Source organism: Pseudophryne corroboree, chromosome 7 (genome assembly GCF_028390025.1).
Source record: "Pseudophryne corroboree isolate aPseCor3 chromosome 7, aPseCor3.hap2, whole genome shotgun sequence".
NCBI classification, from domain to species: Eukaryota; Metazoa; Chordata; class Amphibia; order Anura; family Myobatrachidae; genus Pseudophryne; species Pseudophryne corroboree.
The window spans coordinates 178,703,972-178,717,554 of NC_086450.1; the positions used below are offsets into that span (position 1 = coordinate 178,703,972).

Consider the following 13,583-nt stretch of genomic DNA (forward strand, 5'->3'; position numbering starts at 1 on the left):
ATCCTCTGCACTTCCGTGTTAAGAATCATCCCCAGGAAGGAACGCCTCCTTATCGGCTTCAAATGCGAAATTGGAAGCTTCAGGATCCACCTGAGATCCCGGGACAGTTGATTTGAGAGAGCAACACTCCGTAACAACATCTCCCTGGAGGATGTTAAGGTCGCCCAGATACGGAATTATGTCACCTCCTGGTTTGTGAAGCGGGAGTATAAAGGTCGCCATGGCCCTGATGAACACCCCCGGTGTTGCGTAGAAGTCAAGTTCATACTTGCACTACAACTGGAAGTGACACAGTTGAGGTGCAACCTTAGATAGGCCTAGAGAGGCGGCCAGATTGGAATGTGAAGTACGCACCCCTGATAATTCCTCTACATCTCGAGCAGAGATCACCACTCCCAGACTCCATCCTGAATTGAACACCCACCAGTAAGGAATCAATAACCCCAGGTTTGAATAGTAACTCCTGTTACGTAAATGAGGTGGAACTGGAATAATGACATTAGTTTGACAAATGTTACGATAGCTTCCAGCAGTAGTGCACAATCTGCCAGAGAAGCTAGTAAGCTTGATCTGAATAATCTGTGAGGCGGGAATACTAGAAATTCTAGTCTGCACCCCTCGGCAACCCAACTGAGTCCAGGGGTCTAGGCAGTATATCGCCCAGATGTGTTACTGAATATCTTTAGTCTCGCTCCCACCTGCCTGATCCCCAGGCAGTGAGGTCCACCGACAAACCGAAGGGTTTGAAAAAGGCAGAATTTGATATCCGTCCCTAGGAACCTGGCGGTACAGGTTTTCTGGATTTCCCCAACGTCCTCTAAAGGAAGTGGAGGAATATGTGGAATCATGTTGGAAGGAATTGTAGTGTAGTTGTAGGATGTAATGTCCTGGTCTGTGCAGCTGCGGAATGGAAGACATACCGACTTACCCGCAGTTGACATTGATAATCACGTATCCCGTGCGTCCCAACAGGGTCTTACCTGTGAAGGGCGGACCTGTCATACCTTACTCGGATTCTGTATCCGCAGTCCATTGGTGTAGCCACCGTCCCCTGCGTGTAGAAACTGCCAGAGCAGTGGTCCCTTCGTTATGCAGGTCAATCTCCTTCATGGCGTCTCGCCGTGAAGCCTGTAGAATCCTGTATGTGACATAGAAACAACTACAAGTCACTTCTACATCATCAAGTAAGGAGCCCCAGAGATGTACGCAAAAGTGGGTCTCCGAGTCACACCTGCAGCAGTGTATAGTATTAGAGATTAATCTCAATAGGTGATCAGCCTTTATGGAGGTTGTACCAGGGACAGGTAAGACAACCATATTTGAGAATTTAGACACTCTAATGGGATGTGGATAATAACTCTGGGTGTACTCAGGTTTTCCCAAATAAGGAGTTCAACGCCCTACACCAGGGGTGGGGAACCTTTTTTCTACCGAGGGCCATTTGGATATTTATAAAATCCTTCGGGGGCCATACAAAAATTCTCAACTTAAAAAATTACCCTGCCCCCTAGTAGGTCTGCCCCTTAGAGGTACTGTGAGTGCGCGCCGGAGGCACGCGCGTGCCAAAAAAATGGGTGTGGCCAGTTAAAATGGGACGTGATACACATATGCCCCCAATAGTGCGGTGCCAGATCCACAATTGCCCCCACAGTGCCAGGTATACAGATGTCCTCACAGTGCCAGGTATACAGATGCCCCCACAGTGCCAGGTATACAGATGCCACCACAGTGCCAGGTATACAAATGCCCCTCACAGTGCCAGGTATACAGATGCCCCCCACAGTGCCAGGTATACAGATGCCCCCACAGTGCCAGGTATACAGATGCCCCCACAGTGCCAGGTATACAGATGCCCCCCACAGTGCCAGGTATACAGATGCCCTGCCCCCCCCTCCCCTCCGTGCTGCTTACCGTGCTGCTTTCGGCGGGACACGGAGGAGAGCGCGGCTATGTTGGGCGGCGGCGGCGTGTAGGACTTGAAACCAGCCGCCGGTTCGAGAGCCAATCAGAGCTCGCGGACCGGCAGTCGCGGCTCCTGATTGGCTGCCGGTCCGCGAGCTCTGATTGGCTCACGAACCGGCGGCTGGTTTCAAGTCCTACACGCCGCCGCTCCCACTCGACAGCCGCGCTCTCCTCCCTGTTCTGACAGCTGAGACACGCTGCCGCCGGACTGAGCGGCAGCGTGTCTCACTGACACAAGCTGGTGGGCCGGACCAAACGGCTTCGCGGGCCAGAGGTTCCCCACCCCTGCCCTACACAGTGGGAAGGCATTCATTATATACATATAATAACATTCCTCATCCCTAATAGCCTCAAACATATGTTGGACCCCTCATATAGATGCATTATATGGGCAAGTGTACGCTTTCTATGGTACAGAGATGGGGTGAGAGGCACAGCAGTGGGATTTGAAACCACACTTTTTTCAAAACTGCGGCTTCTACGCAGTATGGTATATATTGGAAGCGATATCTTCTTAAAGTACACCTTATGGAGGCCACCCCAGGGGGATCTGCCTCCGAAGCCTGAGATGTGTACAGTTTTGAGCATAGTATAGACTCCCCAGGAGAAGATATACATTCTGCAGTACAGGACAAAGTCCCTTAAACATAGTAAAGTGGATTACACATACACAGGTAAATGTCAACACAGTTTTCTCCCCCAGAATATCTTCAGAGAGTCACAGAGCACAAGAAGCCAGCCACAGCGCGCCCTTATAGGCTTTTATAAAGATAAAAACCCTGCTGACTAGCGTAACCTTAACAGGGTAGCTAGTACATATCACTCCCCCCCTTTTATAACACCTTTTACTTCAGTGTAGTTATGTGGAGGACAGCGTTCCCTGTCAGCGTGTGTCTGCAGGGAGAAAATGGCGCTGGTTTAGTGCTGGATCCGCTCTGAGGAGAAGCTCCGCCCCCTGTAATGGCGCGTCCTCCCGCACTTAGAGATTATACTGGCCTAAGGTAATTTTTGCAGCAAACAGTGGGTTAGACCTTGAAAGCTATGTTTGACCAGTGTAGGGTATCGCGCTGGCCCAGGACGCCCCTGAAAGCGCTGTACACAGTGTGCCGCTGAGCCATTCGGAGCGTAGCCTGTCAGAGCAGCGCTCCCACCCTTGTGCCACCATTCCCGCCGAGGACCCGCTTACCGGGACTCCGGCGTCAGATTCACCACTCTTCTTTCTTCTGGCTGTTAGGGGGTGGCGGCATGCTGCGGGAGTGAGCGGTCGCCTCAGGCGGCTAACGATCATCACCCTCAGGAGCTCAGTGTCTTGTCAGCGGAGATAGGGGCCATTAACCTCAAGGGTTGGATCCTACTTCCCCCCTAAGTCCCACGAAGCAGGGTGGCTGTTGCCAGCAGCCTGCCTGTAAAATAACAAACTTTAGAAAACAATAAAACTAAGAAAACTCCTAGGAGCTCCCCTTGCTGTGACCGGCTCCTCTGGGCACATTTTCTAAACTGAGTCTGGTAGGAGGGACATAGAAGGAGGAGCCAGCCCACACTGTTAAAACTCTTAAAGTGCCAGTGGCTCCCAAAGGACCCGTCTATACCCCATGGTACTAAATTGAACCCCAGCATCCTCTAGGACGTAAGAGAAACTATGACGAAGGCCCATAAACCGGTTTCGGCTCGGATTTACTACAGGGTCTGGAACTCTTACTTCACCTGGTGTGCTGCTAAGAACTACGATGTTTACAAGTTTAGAACCCCATGGCTACTGGCTTTTCTGCAACAAGGCCTGGACTTAGGCCTTCGTCTGGCCTCCCTCAAGGCGCTTTGTCCTGTCGTCCACCCTTCCTGATATTTCATTGTGACCGGGCAGTTCTCCGTACTTGCCCTGGTTATCTGCCTAAGGTGGTGTCATCTTTCCACCTTAACCAAGAGATTGTGGTTCCAGCCTTTATCTCTCCTTGTTTGTCTTCCAAAGAAAGGTATTTGGATGTAGTACAGGCTCTCCATATATATGTGGAGAGGACTGCCTCCATTCGGAGGTCTGATTCCCTCTCCGTACTGTTTGGTTTTCACAAACGTGGCTGGCCTGCAAACAAGCAAACTTTGGCCAGATGGATTAGAATGGCGATTGCGCAAGCTTATATGCAGGCTGGTCTACCAGCTCCTGCTGCTATCAAGGCACATTCTACTCTGTGTGTTGGACCTTCTTGGGCTCTCGCCGTGACGCATCTGTAGATCAATTGTGCAAGGCGGCTACATGGTCCCTTGTGAATACATTCATCAGGTTCTATGCCTTTGAAACTTCCGCCTCCCAGGATGCTTCCTTTGGACGCCGGGTTCTTGTGCCCGCTACAGTGCATCCCCTCCCATGAGGAACTACTTTAGGACATCCCCGATGTTATTCCCTGTGGAATACCAGTGTACCCTGCTGCAGAAAAGGCGATTTATGGTAGACTTACCATTGTTAAATCTCTTTCTGCGAGGTACATTGGGTTCCACAGGGCGCCCACACGGACTCATTTAGCTTCTTTGCGTTTGTATGGCATTAGCCGCTGGTGCCTTCTCCTGTCGTGAGAATGTGGTTATCTGCGGCTACTAACTACCATCGTCTCTTTTACCTGCAACTGTATTGGACTGGTTAACAAAACTGAGCTCCTGTGCACGGAGAAGGGGTTATATAGAGGAGGCGGTGCAGTGCATCCTGGGAACAGTCAAAGCTTTTAGCCTGTTGGTGCCTCGGATCAAGATCCAACTCTACACCCCGATGTTATTCCCTGTGGAATCCAGCGTACCTCGCAGAAAGAGATTTAACAATGGCAAGTCTACCATACATCTCCTTTTTTCTGTCAGCATCAACAAATCTGTCCATGGAGTCAAACATTTAGGGTTATTATATCAACCTATTCAATGGAAGCAGTAATACACCACCACTTTGTGAAAGACAAATGCAATAATGGAATAATAATAATAAAGGAATATACTATAGTTAATAGGAAGAGAGGATTCTACAATGCACAGAAATAACGAGTCTCAGATTAATGTACATTCATAATTTATTTGGTTGCTTATAAATTAAAATAACAAGTGGAGGTGCTGCTCTTTCTGAAATTGTTCCTCCAATCATTAAAATAGTCACAGTAAGAATGGAAAGAGCCTTCGTAAAAGATCCACTTCTCTGCGCTACCAGAACCTGAGAAAATAGCCTTACTTAGGATTATCATTCCTCTATAAAAGGTGCACAACCACCTACATCATTGTTTTACTAACATGATTCGTCTTCCTAGCCGGAGTACAAAAATGTCCACAGGTTCTAGTGCAGCTTTAAAAGGCATGTATTCAATCTGTGTTAGCAGACTCATTTTACTAATTGTTCTTGACAAAATCAATTTTCAATTCATTTTAGACTCTGTGCTAAAATATACCTTTAAATTCAACATTCCTTATGCTTATACTAAAATCACTTCTTTGAGAGGTCTCTGAAGGTATAACAGAGGTTATAAGGCTTTTCTGAGCGCCATGATACCTCTGACGTATCATCAGATCTGCAATAAAATCCACACGTAAACCCCAATGCAGCCAACACTCAGATGAAACAGAAGGAATGTGAATTACAGAGAAAGGAACTAGATCTTGGAAATAGAGATCTTTACAATATTTCATATATTTTCATAAATACAATTAGCAAAATGTTCCAGTTAACAACGCTAACCTCATATTCACATTTACGTTTCATAATAAAACCCTTTAAATACTTACACAAGCATATTTTGTGTTCTCTCTATAGAACATATTACAGGCAGTAGAACAGGACATCTTGCTGTGTGGTAAATGTGCACTTTTTCGATATTCTGCAGTATTATCAGATGAATAATTGTGAACATGATTAATATATAAATATATAGTTATAGGACCGTCGCTCTTGCAGCAGAAGCACTGACTTGTGATTATATAGCTTCTCTACGAATAATACTCCTCAAAAGGACCTCGCATATAAATGTAACTTAATCGACTGCAAACATTAAAAGTCATATCCAAATTCTTATTTGATAATTAATGTCACGCTTTGGTCTCAAACAGGATCTTTTCATTAGAAGCCATATTTATTTAGACATTTTACCTCCATCGCACTCACTGAAAAAATGCATTAAGTTGACCACATATGGGAATATCCCTCAATTACTTAAGTATAGATGTACAAAACTATCTATAGAGGAAGTATGTTTTAGTCTTTTAAGGAATAGCATGTGATTAAGAATCTTAATTAAGTTAATCCTTATAACAGTACGGATATATAAAAATTGGTTTTACAATCAGGCAGACTCAGTAATAAGTTTGATTTGTGCCTGTGTGTCATCCACGTTAAGCAGTTTACTGATGACTAACTGAGCGGAATTCAATTGTTTATCATGCTTGAGCTCCCGTCACTTTATTTAATTGTGCTTTTTAATCATGCACTTCGCGCCCAGAGAGGTCTGGTTTAGCTGCGTAAAGCAGCTGAACCCGGCCAAAGTAACGGGCACTACACAAAAAGTCACATTTGGGCATCCAAATGGGTCACTTCCCGCTCATTTTAGCTCGACACCCCTCTTGGGTGTGCGAACTGAAATGAAGGCTCCGGCAGCTGATTGTAGCTGAACAGAACTACGATTGAATGGTTCCGTTGGGCACCATCTACTGGCAGCTCAAATAGTTATATTCCGCCCACTGTGTTCCAGGCATAAGAAACCTTTCTGCAAATTTTAGCACCAAATAGTAAAAGCTGTTGACTGCTGCTGCTGAACTACAAATACCATAATACCCTGCTATGGTGAGACTTGTAGTCTAAACAGCTGATACTGTGCCGTAGGTTATCGAAGATATATCTACTGTATAAAAATTACCTGAATTTCTTTTCAATAAGCAGCAGAATTGGAATATGAATAAATGTGCTTGATAAATCTCTGTCACTTACAGCAGTAAGTGGCCTGTTTACTGGTGAAACAACATATACAGTAAGCCATTTTTGGAAATGCTGAAACTGGACTCTTTAAATCGCACCGGTCTCCAAGAGACAACAGAGACAGATGGTCTTTGGGCTAAACGAATATTTAATTACAATTCAGCTAATGTCTGTATTGTCATGGATATCTGTTTGGCCCACAATATAGCAGCTTACACTGTTTTAGGCGACAGAAAAACCTACCTTATTCCCAACAATATTTTCCCTTCTGCAACACACTAATGTGAAATCCAGGCATGCAAACACTGTCCACAGAACATGTCCGTTTTGCAAAAGCAAAACAAGTGGTGTTGCCGCTGTAAGTCAGTGGAAATTCTGCTTGTAGTCCCTGTGTCTGTGATGGGGGTGATGGAAGGTCCCGTGCTGTGCTAGCACAAGTTGCAGGTGGTCTGCTTGGCACTGCGACTCTGTCCCTGAATACAGATATTACATGCACATTTAGTGTAAGCTTAACTGGCAGGTTTATGGTCTTAAACATTTTAAATAAAAACAATGCATATTAGTGAATCAACGAACAGCATACAAGGTAGAGGTAGGCCATACTCTTAAGTAGAAACAAATGAACAGAAAAAAATATAAAAACTTAATACAGTATCTTTAATTTACACTTACCTGTGTGCACAATTCTGTGCTAGGTGCAATGCAAAACCCTAAGCGTGTCGGTCAGAGCACTAAAGAAAAAATAGGCACCTTGTATATTGTAAGATTTCATCCACTGGAGAATGAGCGACTAGAGGTATGTTCTACTACACGAAAGCAAGTCAGTTTTCAGATAGTAACATGTGTGAAACATAAATGAAAACGAGGAAGCACAGGTTGGCAATAAATAACTGGAACATGAAACAATGTGTAATAGTGATATAGGTTTTAGTCTAAATATATAACAGACACAGATCCATGCTCTGCATTTAGTGATATCTGTGTCCTACAATTCCATAACCTCAGGCAAAGTGCAGATTGTAAATAGACTTCTGTGTACTCACCACCTGTTGCCGTCTATACTCTTCCTCACTAGCAGACAGAGCTTGTGCCAGAGCCAAGTCCTCTTCTTCCTGAGTGCTGGGGACAAAAACATAGTAAACAATCAAGACATTATCCACCATTTATTATTGTATATTATATGTGAAGTCGGAAGCTAGATGTTTATTTTAACCCCACACTAACACATTTATGGGTGCTCGTGACCATGTACCTCCACGATTGCTCAATGTAGCCATGCTTATTATTAGTGGGAACCTCTGCTGTCAGGCTTCAGTAACAATGGGGCAGATGTATTAACTTGGAGAAGGCATAAGGAAGTGATAAACCAGTGATAAATGCAAGGTGATAAACACACCAGCCAATCAGCTCCCATATGTAAAATAAGAATTTACTCACCGGTAATTCTATTTCTCGTAGTCCGTAGTGGATGCTGGGTACTCCGTAAGGACCATGGGGAATAGACGGGCTCCGCAGGAGACTGGGCACTCTTAAAAGAAAGATTCAGTACTATCTGGTGTGCACTGGCTCCTCCCACTATGCCCCTCCTCCAGACCTCAGTTAAGGAAACTGTGCCCGGAAGAGCTGACATTACTAGGAAAGGATTTGGAATCCAGGGTAAGACTCATACCAGCCACACCAATCACACTGTACAACTTGTGATAACCATACCCAGTTAACAGTATGAACAACAACTGAGCCTCAGTCAACAGATGGCTCAAAACAATAACCCTTTAGGTAAGCAATAACTATATACATGTATTGCAGAGAGTCCGCACTTTGGGACGGGCTCCCAGCATCCACTACGGACTACGAGAAATAGAATTACCGGTGAGTAAATTCTTATTTTCTCTGACGTCCTAGTGGATGCTGGGTACTCCGTAAGGACCATGGGGATTATACCAAAGCTCCAAAACGGGCGAGAGAGTGCGGACGACTCTGCAGCACCGAATGAGCAAAGGCAAGGTCCTCCTCAGCCAGGGTATCAAACTTGTAGAATTTAGCAAATGTGTTTGAACCCGACCAAGTAGCAGCTCGGCAAAGTTGTAAAGCCGAGACCCCTCGGGCAGCCGCCCAAGAAGAGCCCACCTTCCTCGTGGAATGGGCTTTTACTGATTTAGGATACGGCAATCCTGCCGCAGAATGAACTTGCTGAATCGTGTTACAGATCCAGCGCGCAATAGTTTGCTTTGAAGCAGGAGCACCCAGCTTGTTGGGCGCATGCAGGATAAACAGCGAGTCAGTCTTCCTGACTCCAGCCGTCCTGGCTACATAGATTTTCAAAGCCCTGACTACATCTAGTAACTTGGAGTCCTCCAAGTCCCGAGCAGCCGTAGGCACCACAATAGGTTGGTTCAAATGAAACGCTGATACCACCTTAGGGAGAAATTGGGGACGAGTCCTCAATTCTGCCCTGTCCATATGGAAGATCAGATAAGGACTTTTACACGACAAAGCCGCCAATTCTGACACATGCCTAGCCGAAGCTAAGGCCAATAGCATGACCACTTTCCACGTGAGATATTTTAGTTCCACGGTCTTAAGTGGCTCAAACCAGTGGGATTTCAGGAAATCCAACACAACGTTAAGATCCCAAGGTGCCACTGGAGGCACAAAAGGGGGCTGAATATGCAGCACTCCCTTAACAAACGTCTGAACTTCAGGTAGTGAAGCCAGTTCTTTTTGAAAGAAAATAGATAGGGCCGAAATCTGGACCTTTATGGATCCTAATTTTAGGCCCATAGTCACTCCTGACTGTAGGAAGTGCAGGAATTGAACCAGCTGGAATTCCTCTGTAGGGGCCTTCCTGGCCTCACACCAAGCAACATATTTTCGCCATATACGGTGATAATGTTGTGCTGTCACATCTTTCCTAGCCTTTATCAGCGTAGGAATCACTTCATCTGGAATGCCCTTTTCCGTTAGGATCCGGCGTTCAACCGCCATGCCGTCAAACGCAGCCGCGGTAAGTCTTGGAACAGACAGGGCCCCTGCTGTAACAGGTCCTGTCTGAGAGGCAGAGGCCATGGGTCCTCTGAGATCATTTCTTGTAGTTCTGGGTACCAAGTTCTTCTTGGCCAATCCGGAACGATGAGTATAGTTCTTACTCCTCTCTTTCTTACTATCCTCAGTACCTTGGGTATGAGAGGAAGAGGAGGGGACACATAAACCGACTGGTACACCCACGGTGTCACTAGTGCGTCCACAGCTATCGCCTGAGGGTCTCTTGACCTGGAGCAATATTTTTTTAGCTTTTTGTTGAGGCGGGACGCCATCATGTCCACCTGTGGCCGTCCCCAATGGTTTACAATCTGCGTGAAGACTTCTGGATGAAGTCCCCACTCTCCCGGGTGGAGGTCGTGCCTGCTGAGGAAGTCTGCTTCCCAGTTGTCCACTCCCGGAATGAACACTGCTGACAGCGCTAGCACGTGATTTTCCGCCCATCGGAGAATCCTTGTGGCTTCTGCCATCGCCATCCTGCTTCCTGTGCCGCCCTGGCGGTTTACATGGGCGACCGCCGTGATGTTGTCTGATTGAATCAGCACTGGTTGGTTTTGAAGCAGGGGCTCTTCTTGACTCAGGGCGTTGTAAATGGCCCTTAGTTCCAGTATATTTATGTGTAGTGAAGTCTCCTGACTTGACCACTGTCCTTGGAAGTTCCTTCCCTGAGTGACTGCCCCCCATCCTCGGAGGCTTGCGTCCGTGGTCACCAGGATCCAGTTTTGTATGCCGAATCTGCGGCCCTCGAGAAGATTAGCACTCTGCAGCCACCACAGCAGAGACACCCTGGCCCTTGGGGACAGGGTGATCAACCGATGCATCTGAAGATGCGATTCGGACCATTTGTCTAACAGATCCCACTGAAAGATCCTTGCATGGAACCTGCCGAAGGGAATTGCTTCGTAAGAAGCCACCATCTTTCCCAGGACTCGCGTGCAGTGATGCACCGACACCTGTTTTGGTTTCAGGAGGTCCCTGACCAGCGATGACAATTCCTGGGCCTTCTCCACCGGGAGAAACACCTTCTTCTGTTCTGTGTCCAGAATCATGCCCAGGAAGAGCAGACGCGTCGCAGGAATCAGCTGCGACTTTGGGATATTCAGAATCCAGCCGTGCTGTTGCAACACTTCCCAGGTACGGGATAATTATAACTCCCTTCTTCCGAAGGAGTATCATCATTTCGGCCATTACCTTGGTAAATACCCTCGGTGCCGTGGACAGACCAAACGGCAACGTCTGGAATTGGTAATGACAGTCCTGTACCACAAACCTGAGGTACTCCTGGTGAGGTGGGTAAATGGGGACATGCAGATAAGCGTCCTTGATTTCCAGCGACACCATAAAATCCCCCTCTTCCAGGCTTGCAATAACCGCCCTGAGCGATTACATTTTGAACTTGAACTTCCTTACATAAGTGTTCAAGGATTTTAAATTTAGAATGGGTCTCACCGAACCGTCCGGTTTCGGTACCAAACATTGTGGAATAGTAACCCCGTCCCTGTTGAAGGAGGGGAACCTTGATAATCACCTGCTGAAGGTACAGCTTGTGAATAGCCGCCAGCACTACCTCCCTTTCCCTGGGAGCCGCTGGCAATGCTGATTTGAGGTAACGGCGAGGGGGAGTCGCCTCGAACTCCAGCTTGTATCCCTGAGATACCACTTGTAGAACCCAGAGATTCACCTGTGAGCGAACCCACTGGTCGCTGAAGTTCCGGAGACGCGCCCTCACCGCACCCGGCTCCACCTGTGGAGCCCCAGCGTCATGCGGTGGACTTAGTGGAAGCAGGGGAGGATTTTTGTTCCTGGGAACTGGCTGTCTGGTGCAGCTTTTTTCCTCTACCCCTGCCTCTGGGCAGAAAGGATGCGTCTCTGACTCGCTTGCCTTTCGGAGGCCGAAAGGACTGTACTTGATAATACGGTGCTTTCTTAGGCTGTGAGGGAACCTGAGGTAAAAAAGTCGACTTCCCAGCTGTTGCTGTGGATACGAGGTCCGAGAGACCGTCCCCAAACAATTCCTCACCCTTGTAAGGCAAAACTTCCATGTGCCTTTTAGAATCTGTATCTCCTGTCCACTGCCGAGTCCACAATACTCTCCTGGCAGAAATGGACATTGCATTTATTCTAGATGCCAGCCGGCAAATGTCCCTCTGTGCATCCCTCATATACAAGACGACGTCCTTTATATGCTCTATGGTTAGCAATATAGCATCCCTGTCGTGGGTATCAATGTTGTCTGACAGGGTATCAGACCATGCTGCTGCAGCACTACACATCCATGCTGAGGCAATAGCAGGTCTCAGTATAGTACCTGAGTGTGTATAAATAGACTTCAGGATAGCCTCCTGCTTCCTATCTGCAGGCTCCTTTAGGGCGGCCGTATCCTGAGACGGCAGAGCCACCCTTTTAGATAATCGTGTGAGCGCCTTGTCCACCCTAGGGGATGTCCCCCAGCGTAACCTATCCGTTGGCGGGAAAGGGTACGCCATCAGTAACCTCTTAGAAACCACTAGTTTCTTATCAGGGGAACACCACGCTTCCTCACACAATTCATTTAATTCATCAGATGGGGGAAAAGTCACTGGCTGCTTTTTCTCCCCAAACATAATACCCTTTTTAGTGGTAACTGGGTTAATGTCAGAAATGTGCAACACATTTTTCATTGCCGTAATCATGCATCGGATGGCCCTTGTGGACTGTACATTTGTCTCATCCTCGTCTACACTGGAGTCAGACTCCGTGTCGACATCTGTGTCTGCCATCTGAGCTAGCGGGCGTTTTTGAGCCCCTGATGGTCCCTGAGACGCCTGGGCAGGCGCGGGCTGAGATGCCGGCTGTCCCCAGGCTGTTAAGTCATCGAACCTTTTATGTAAAGAGTTGACACTGTCGGTTAATACCTTCCACATATCCATCCACTCTGGTGTCGGCCCCGTAGGGGGCGACATCACACTTATCGGCTCCTGCTCCGCCTCCACGTAGCCCTCCTCATCAAACATGTCGACACAGCCGTACCGACACACCGCACACACACACACAGGGAATGCTCTGACTGAGGACAGGACCCCACAAAGTCCTTTGGGGAGACAGAGAGAGAGTATGCCAGCACACACCACAGCGCTATATAACACAGTGATTTCCAATATACTGTGATTGTTCTCAATAGCTGTAAATACACAAATTGCGCCTAAATTTATGTGCCCCCCCTCTCTTTTTTACCCTTGTTGTACTGGATACTGCAGGGGAGAGCCTGGGGAGCGTCCTTCCAGCGGAGCTGTGAAGAGAAAATGGCGCTGGCTGTGCTGAGGAAGATAGCCCCGCCCCCTCAGCGGCGGGCGTCTCCCGCTTTTTATAATGTTAATGGCGGGGGTTTTTGCACATATACAGTGTTATACACTGTATTATGTGCTAATTTATGCCAAAAGGTAAACTAATTGCTGCCCAGGGCGGCGCCCCCCCCGTCTTCTGGCTCTGCAAGGGGGACGGCGGCACGGCTCCGGACGATCGAGGTCGGGCCCTGTGTTCGATCCCTCTGGAGCTAATGGTGTCCAGTAGCCTTAGAAGCACAAGCTAGCTGCAAGCAGGTAGGTTTGCTTCTCTCCCCTCAGTCCCTCGTAGCAGTGAGTCTGTTGCCAGCAGATCTCACTGAAAATAAAAA

At 47.4% G+C, this 13,583-nt stretch overlaps 1 protein-coding gene across 4 annotated transcripts in view; it reads right to left on the reverse strand.

Moving 5' to 3' along the window:
• Positions 1–4,988: 4,988 nt before the first annotated feature.
• The window catches only part of ZFAND2B (zinc finger AN1-type containing 2B), a 46,451-nt gene continuing 37,856 nt past the window's right edge, over positions 4,989–13,583 (reverse strand). For 3 of the 4 annotated variants that reach the window (XM_063933820.1, XM_063933817.1, XM_063933819.1), the window contains exons 9-10: positions 7,936–8,011; positions 4,989–7,365 (exon numbers count right to left, since the gene is read on the reverse strand). In XM_063933820.1, the coding sequence (XP_063789890.1) occupies positions 7,321–7,365; positions 7,936–8,011 (121 nt within the window). In that variant the 3' untranslated portion in view covers positions 4,989–7,320. Of the gene's footprint in view, positions 7,366–7,564; positions 7,624–7,935; positions 8,012–13,583 lie in introns of all 4 variants that reach the window. The other variant, XM_063933818.1, reaches the window with a different exon arrangement.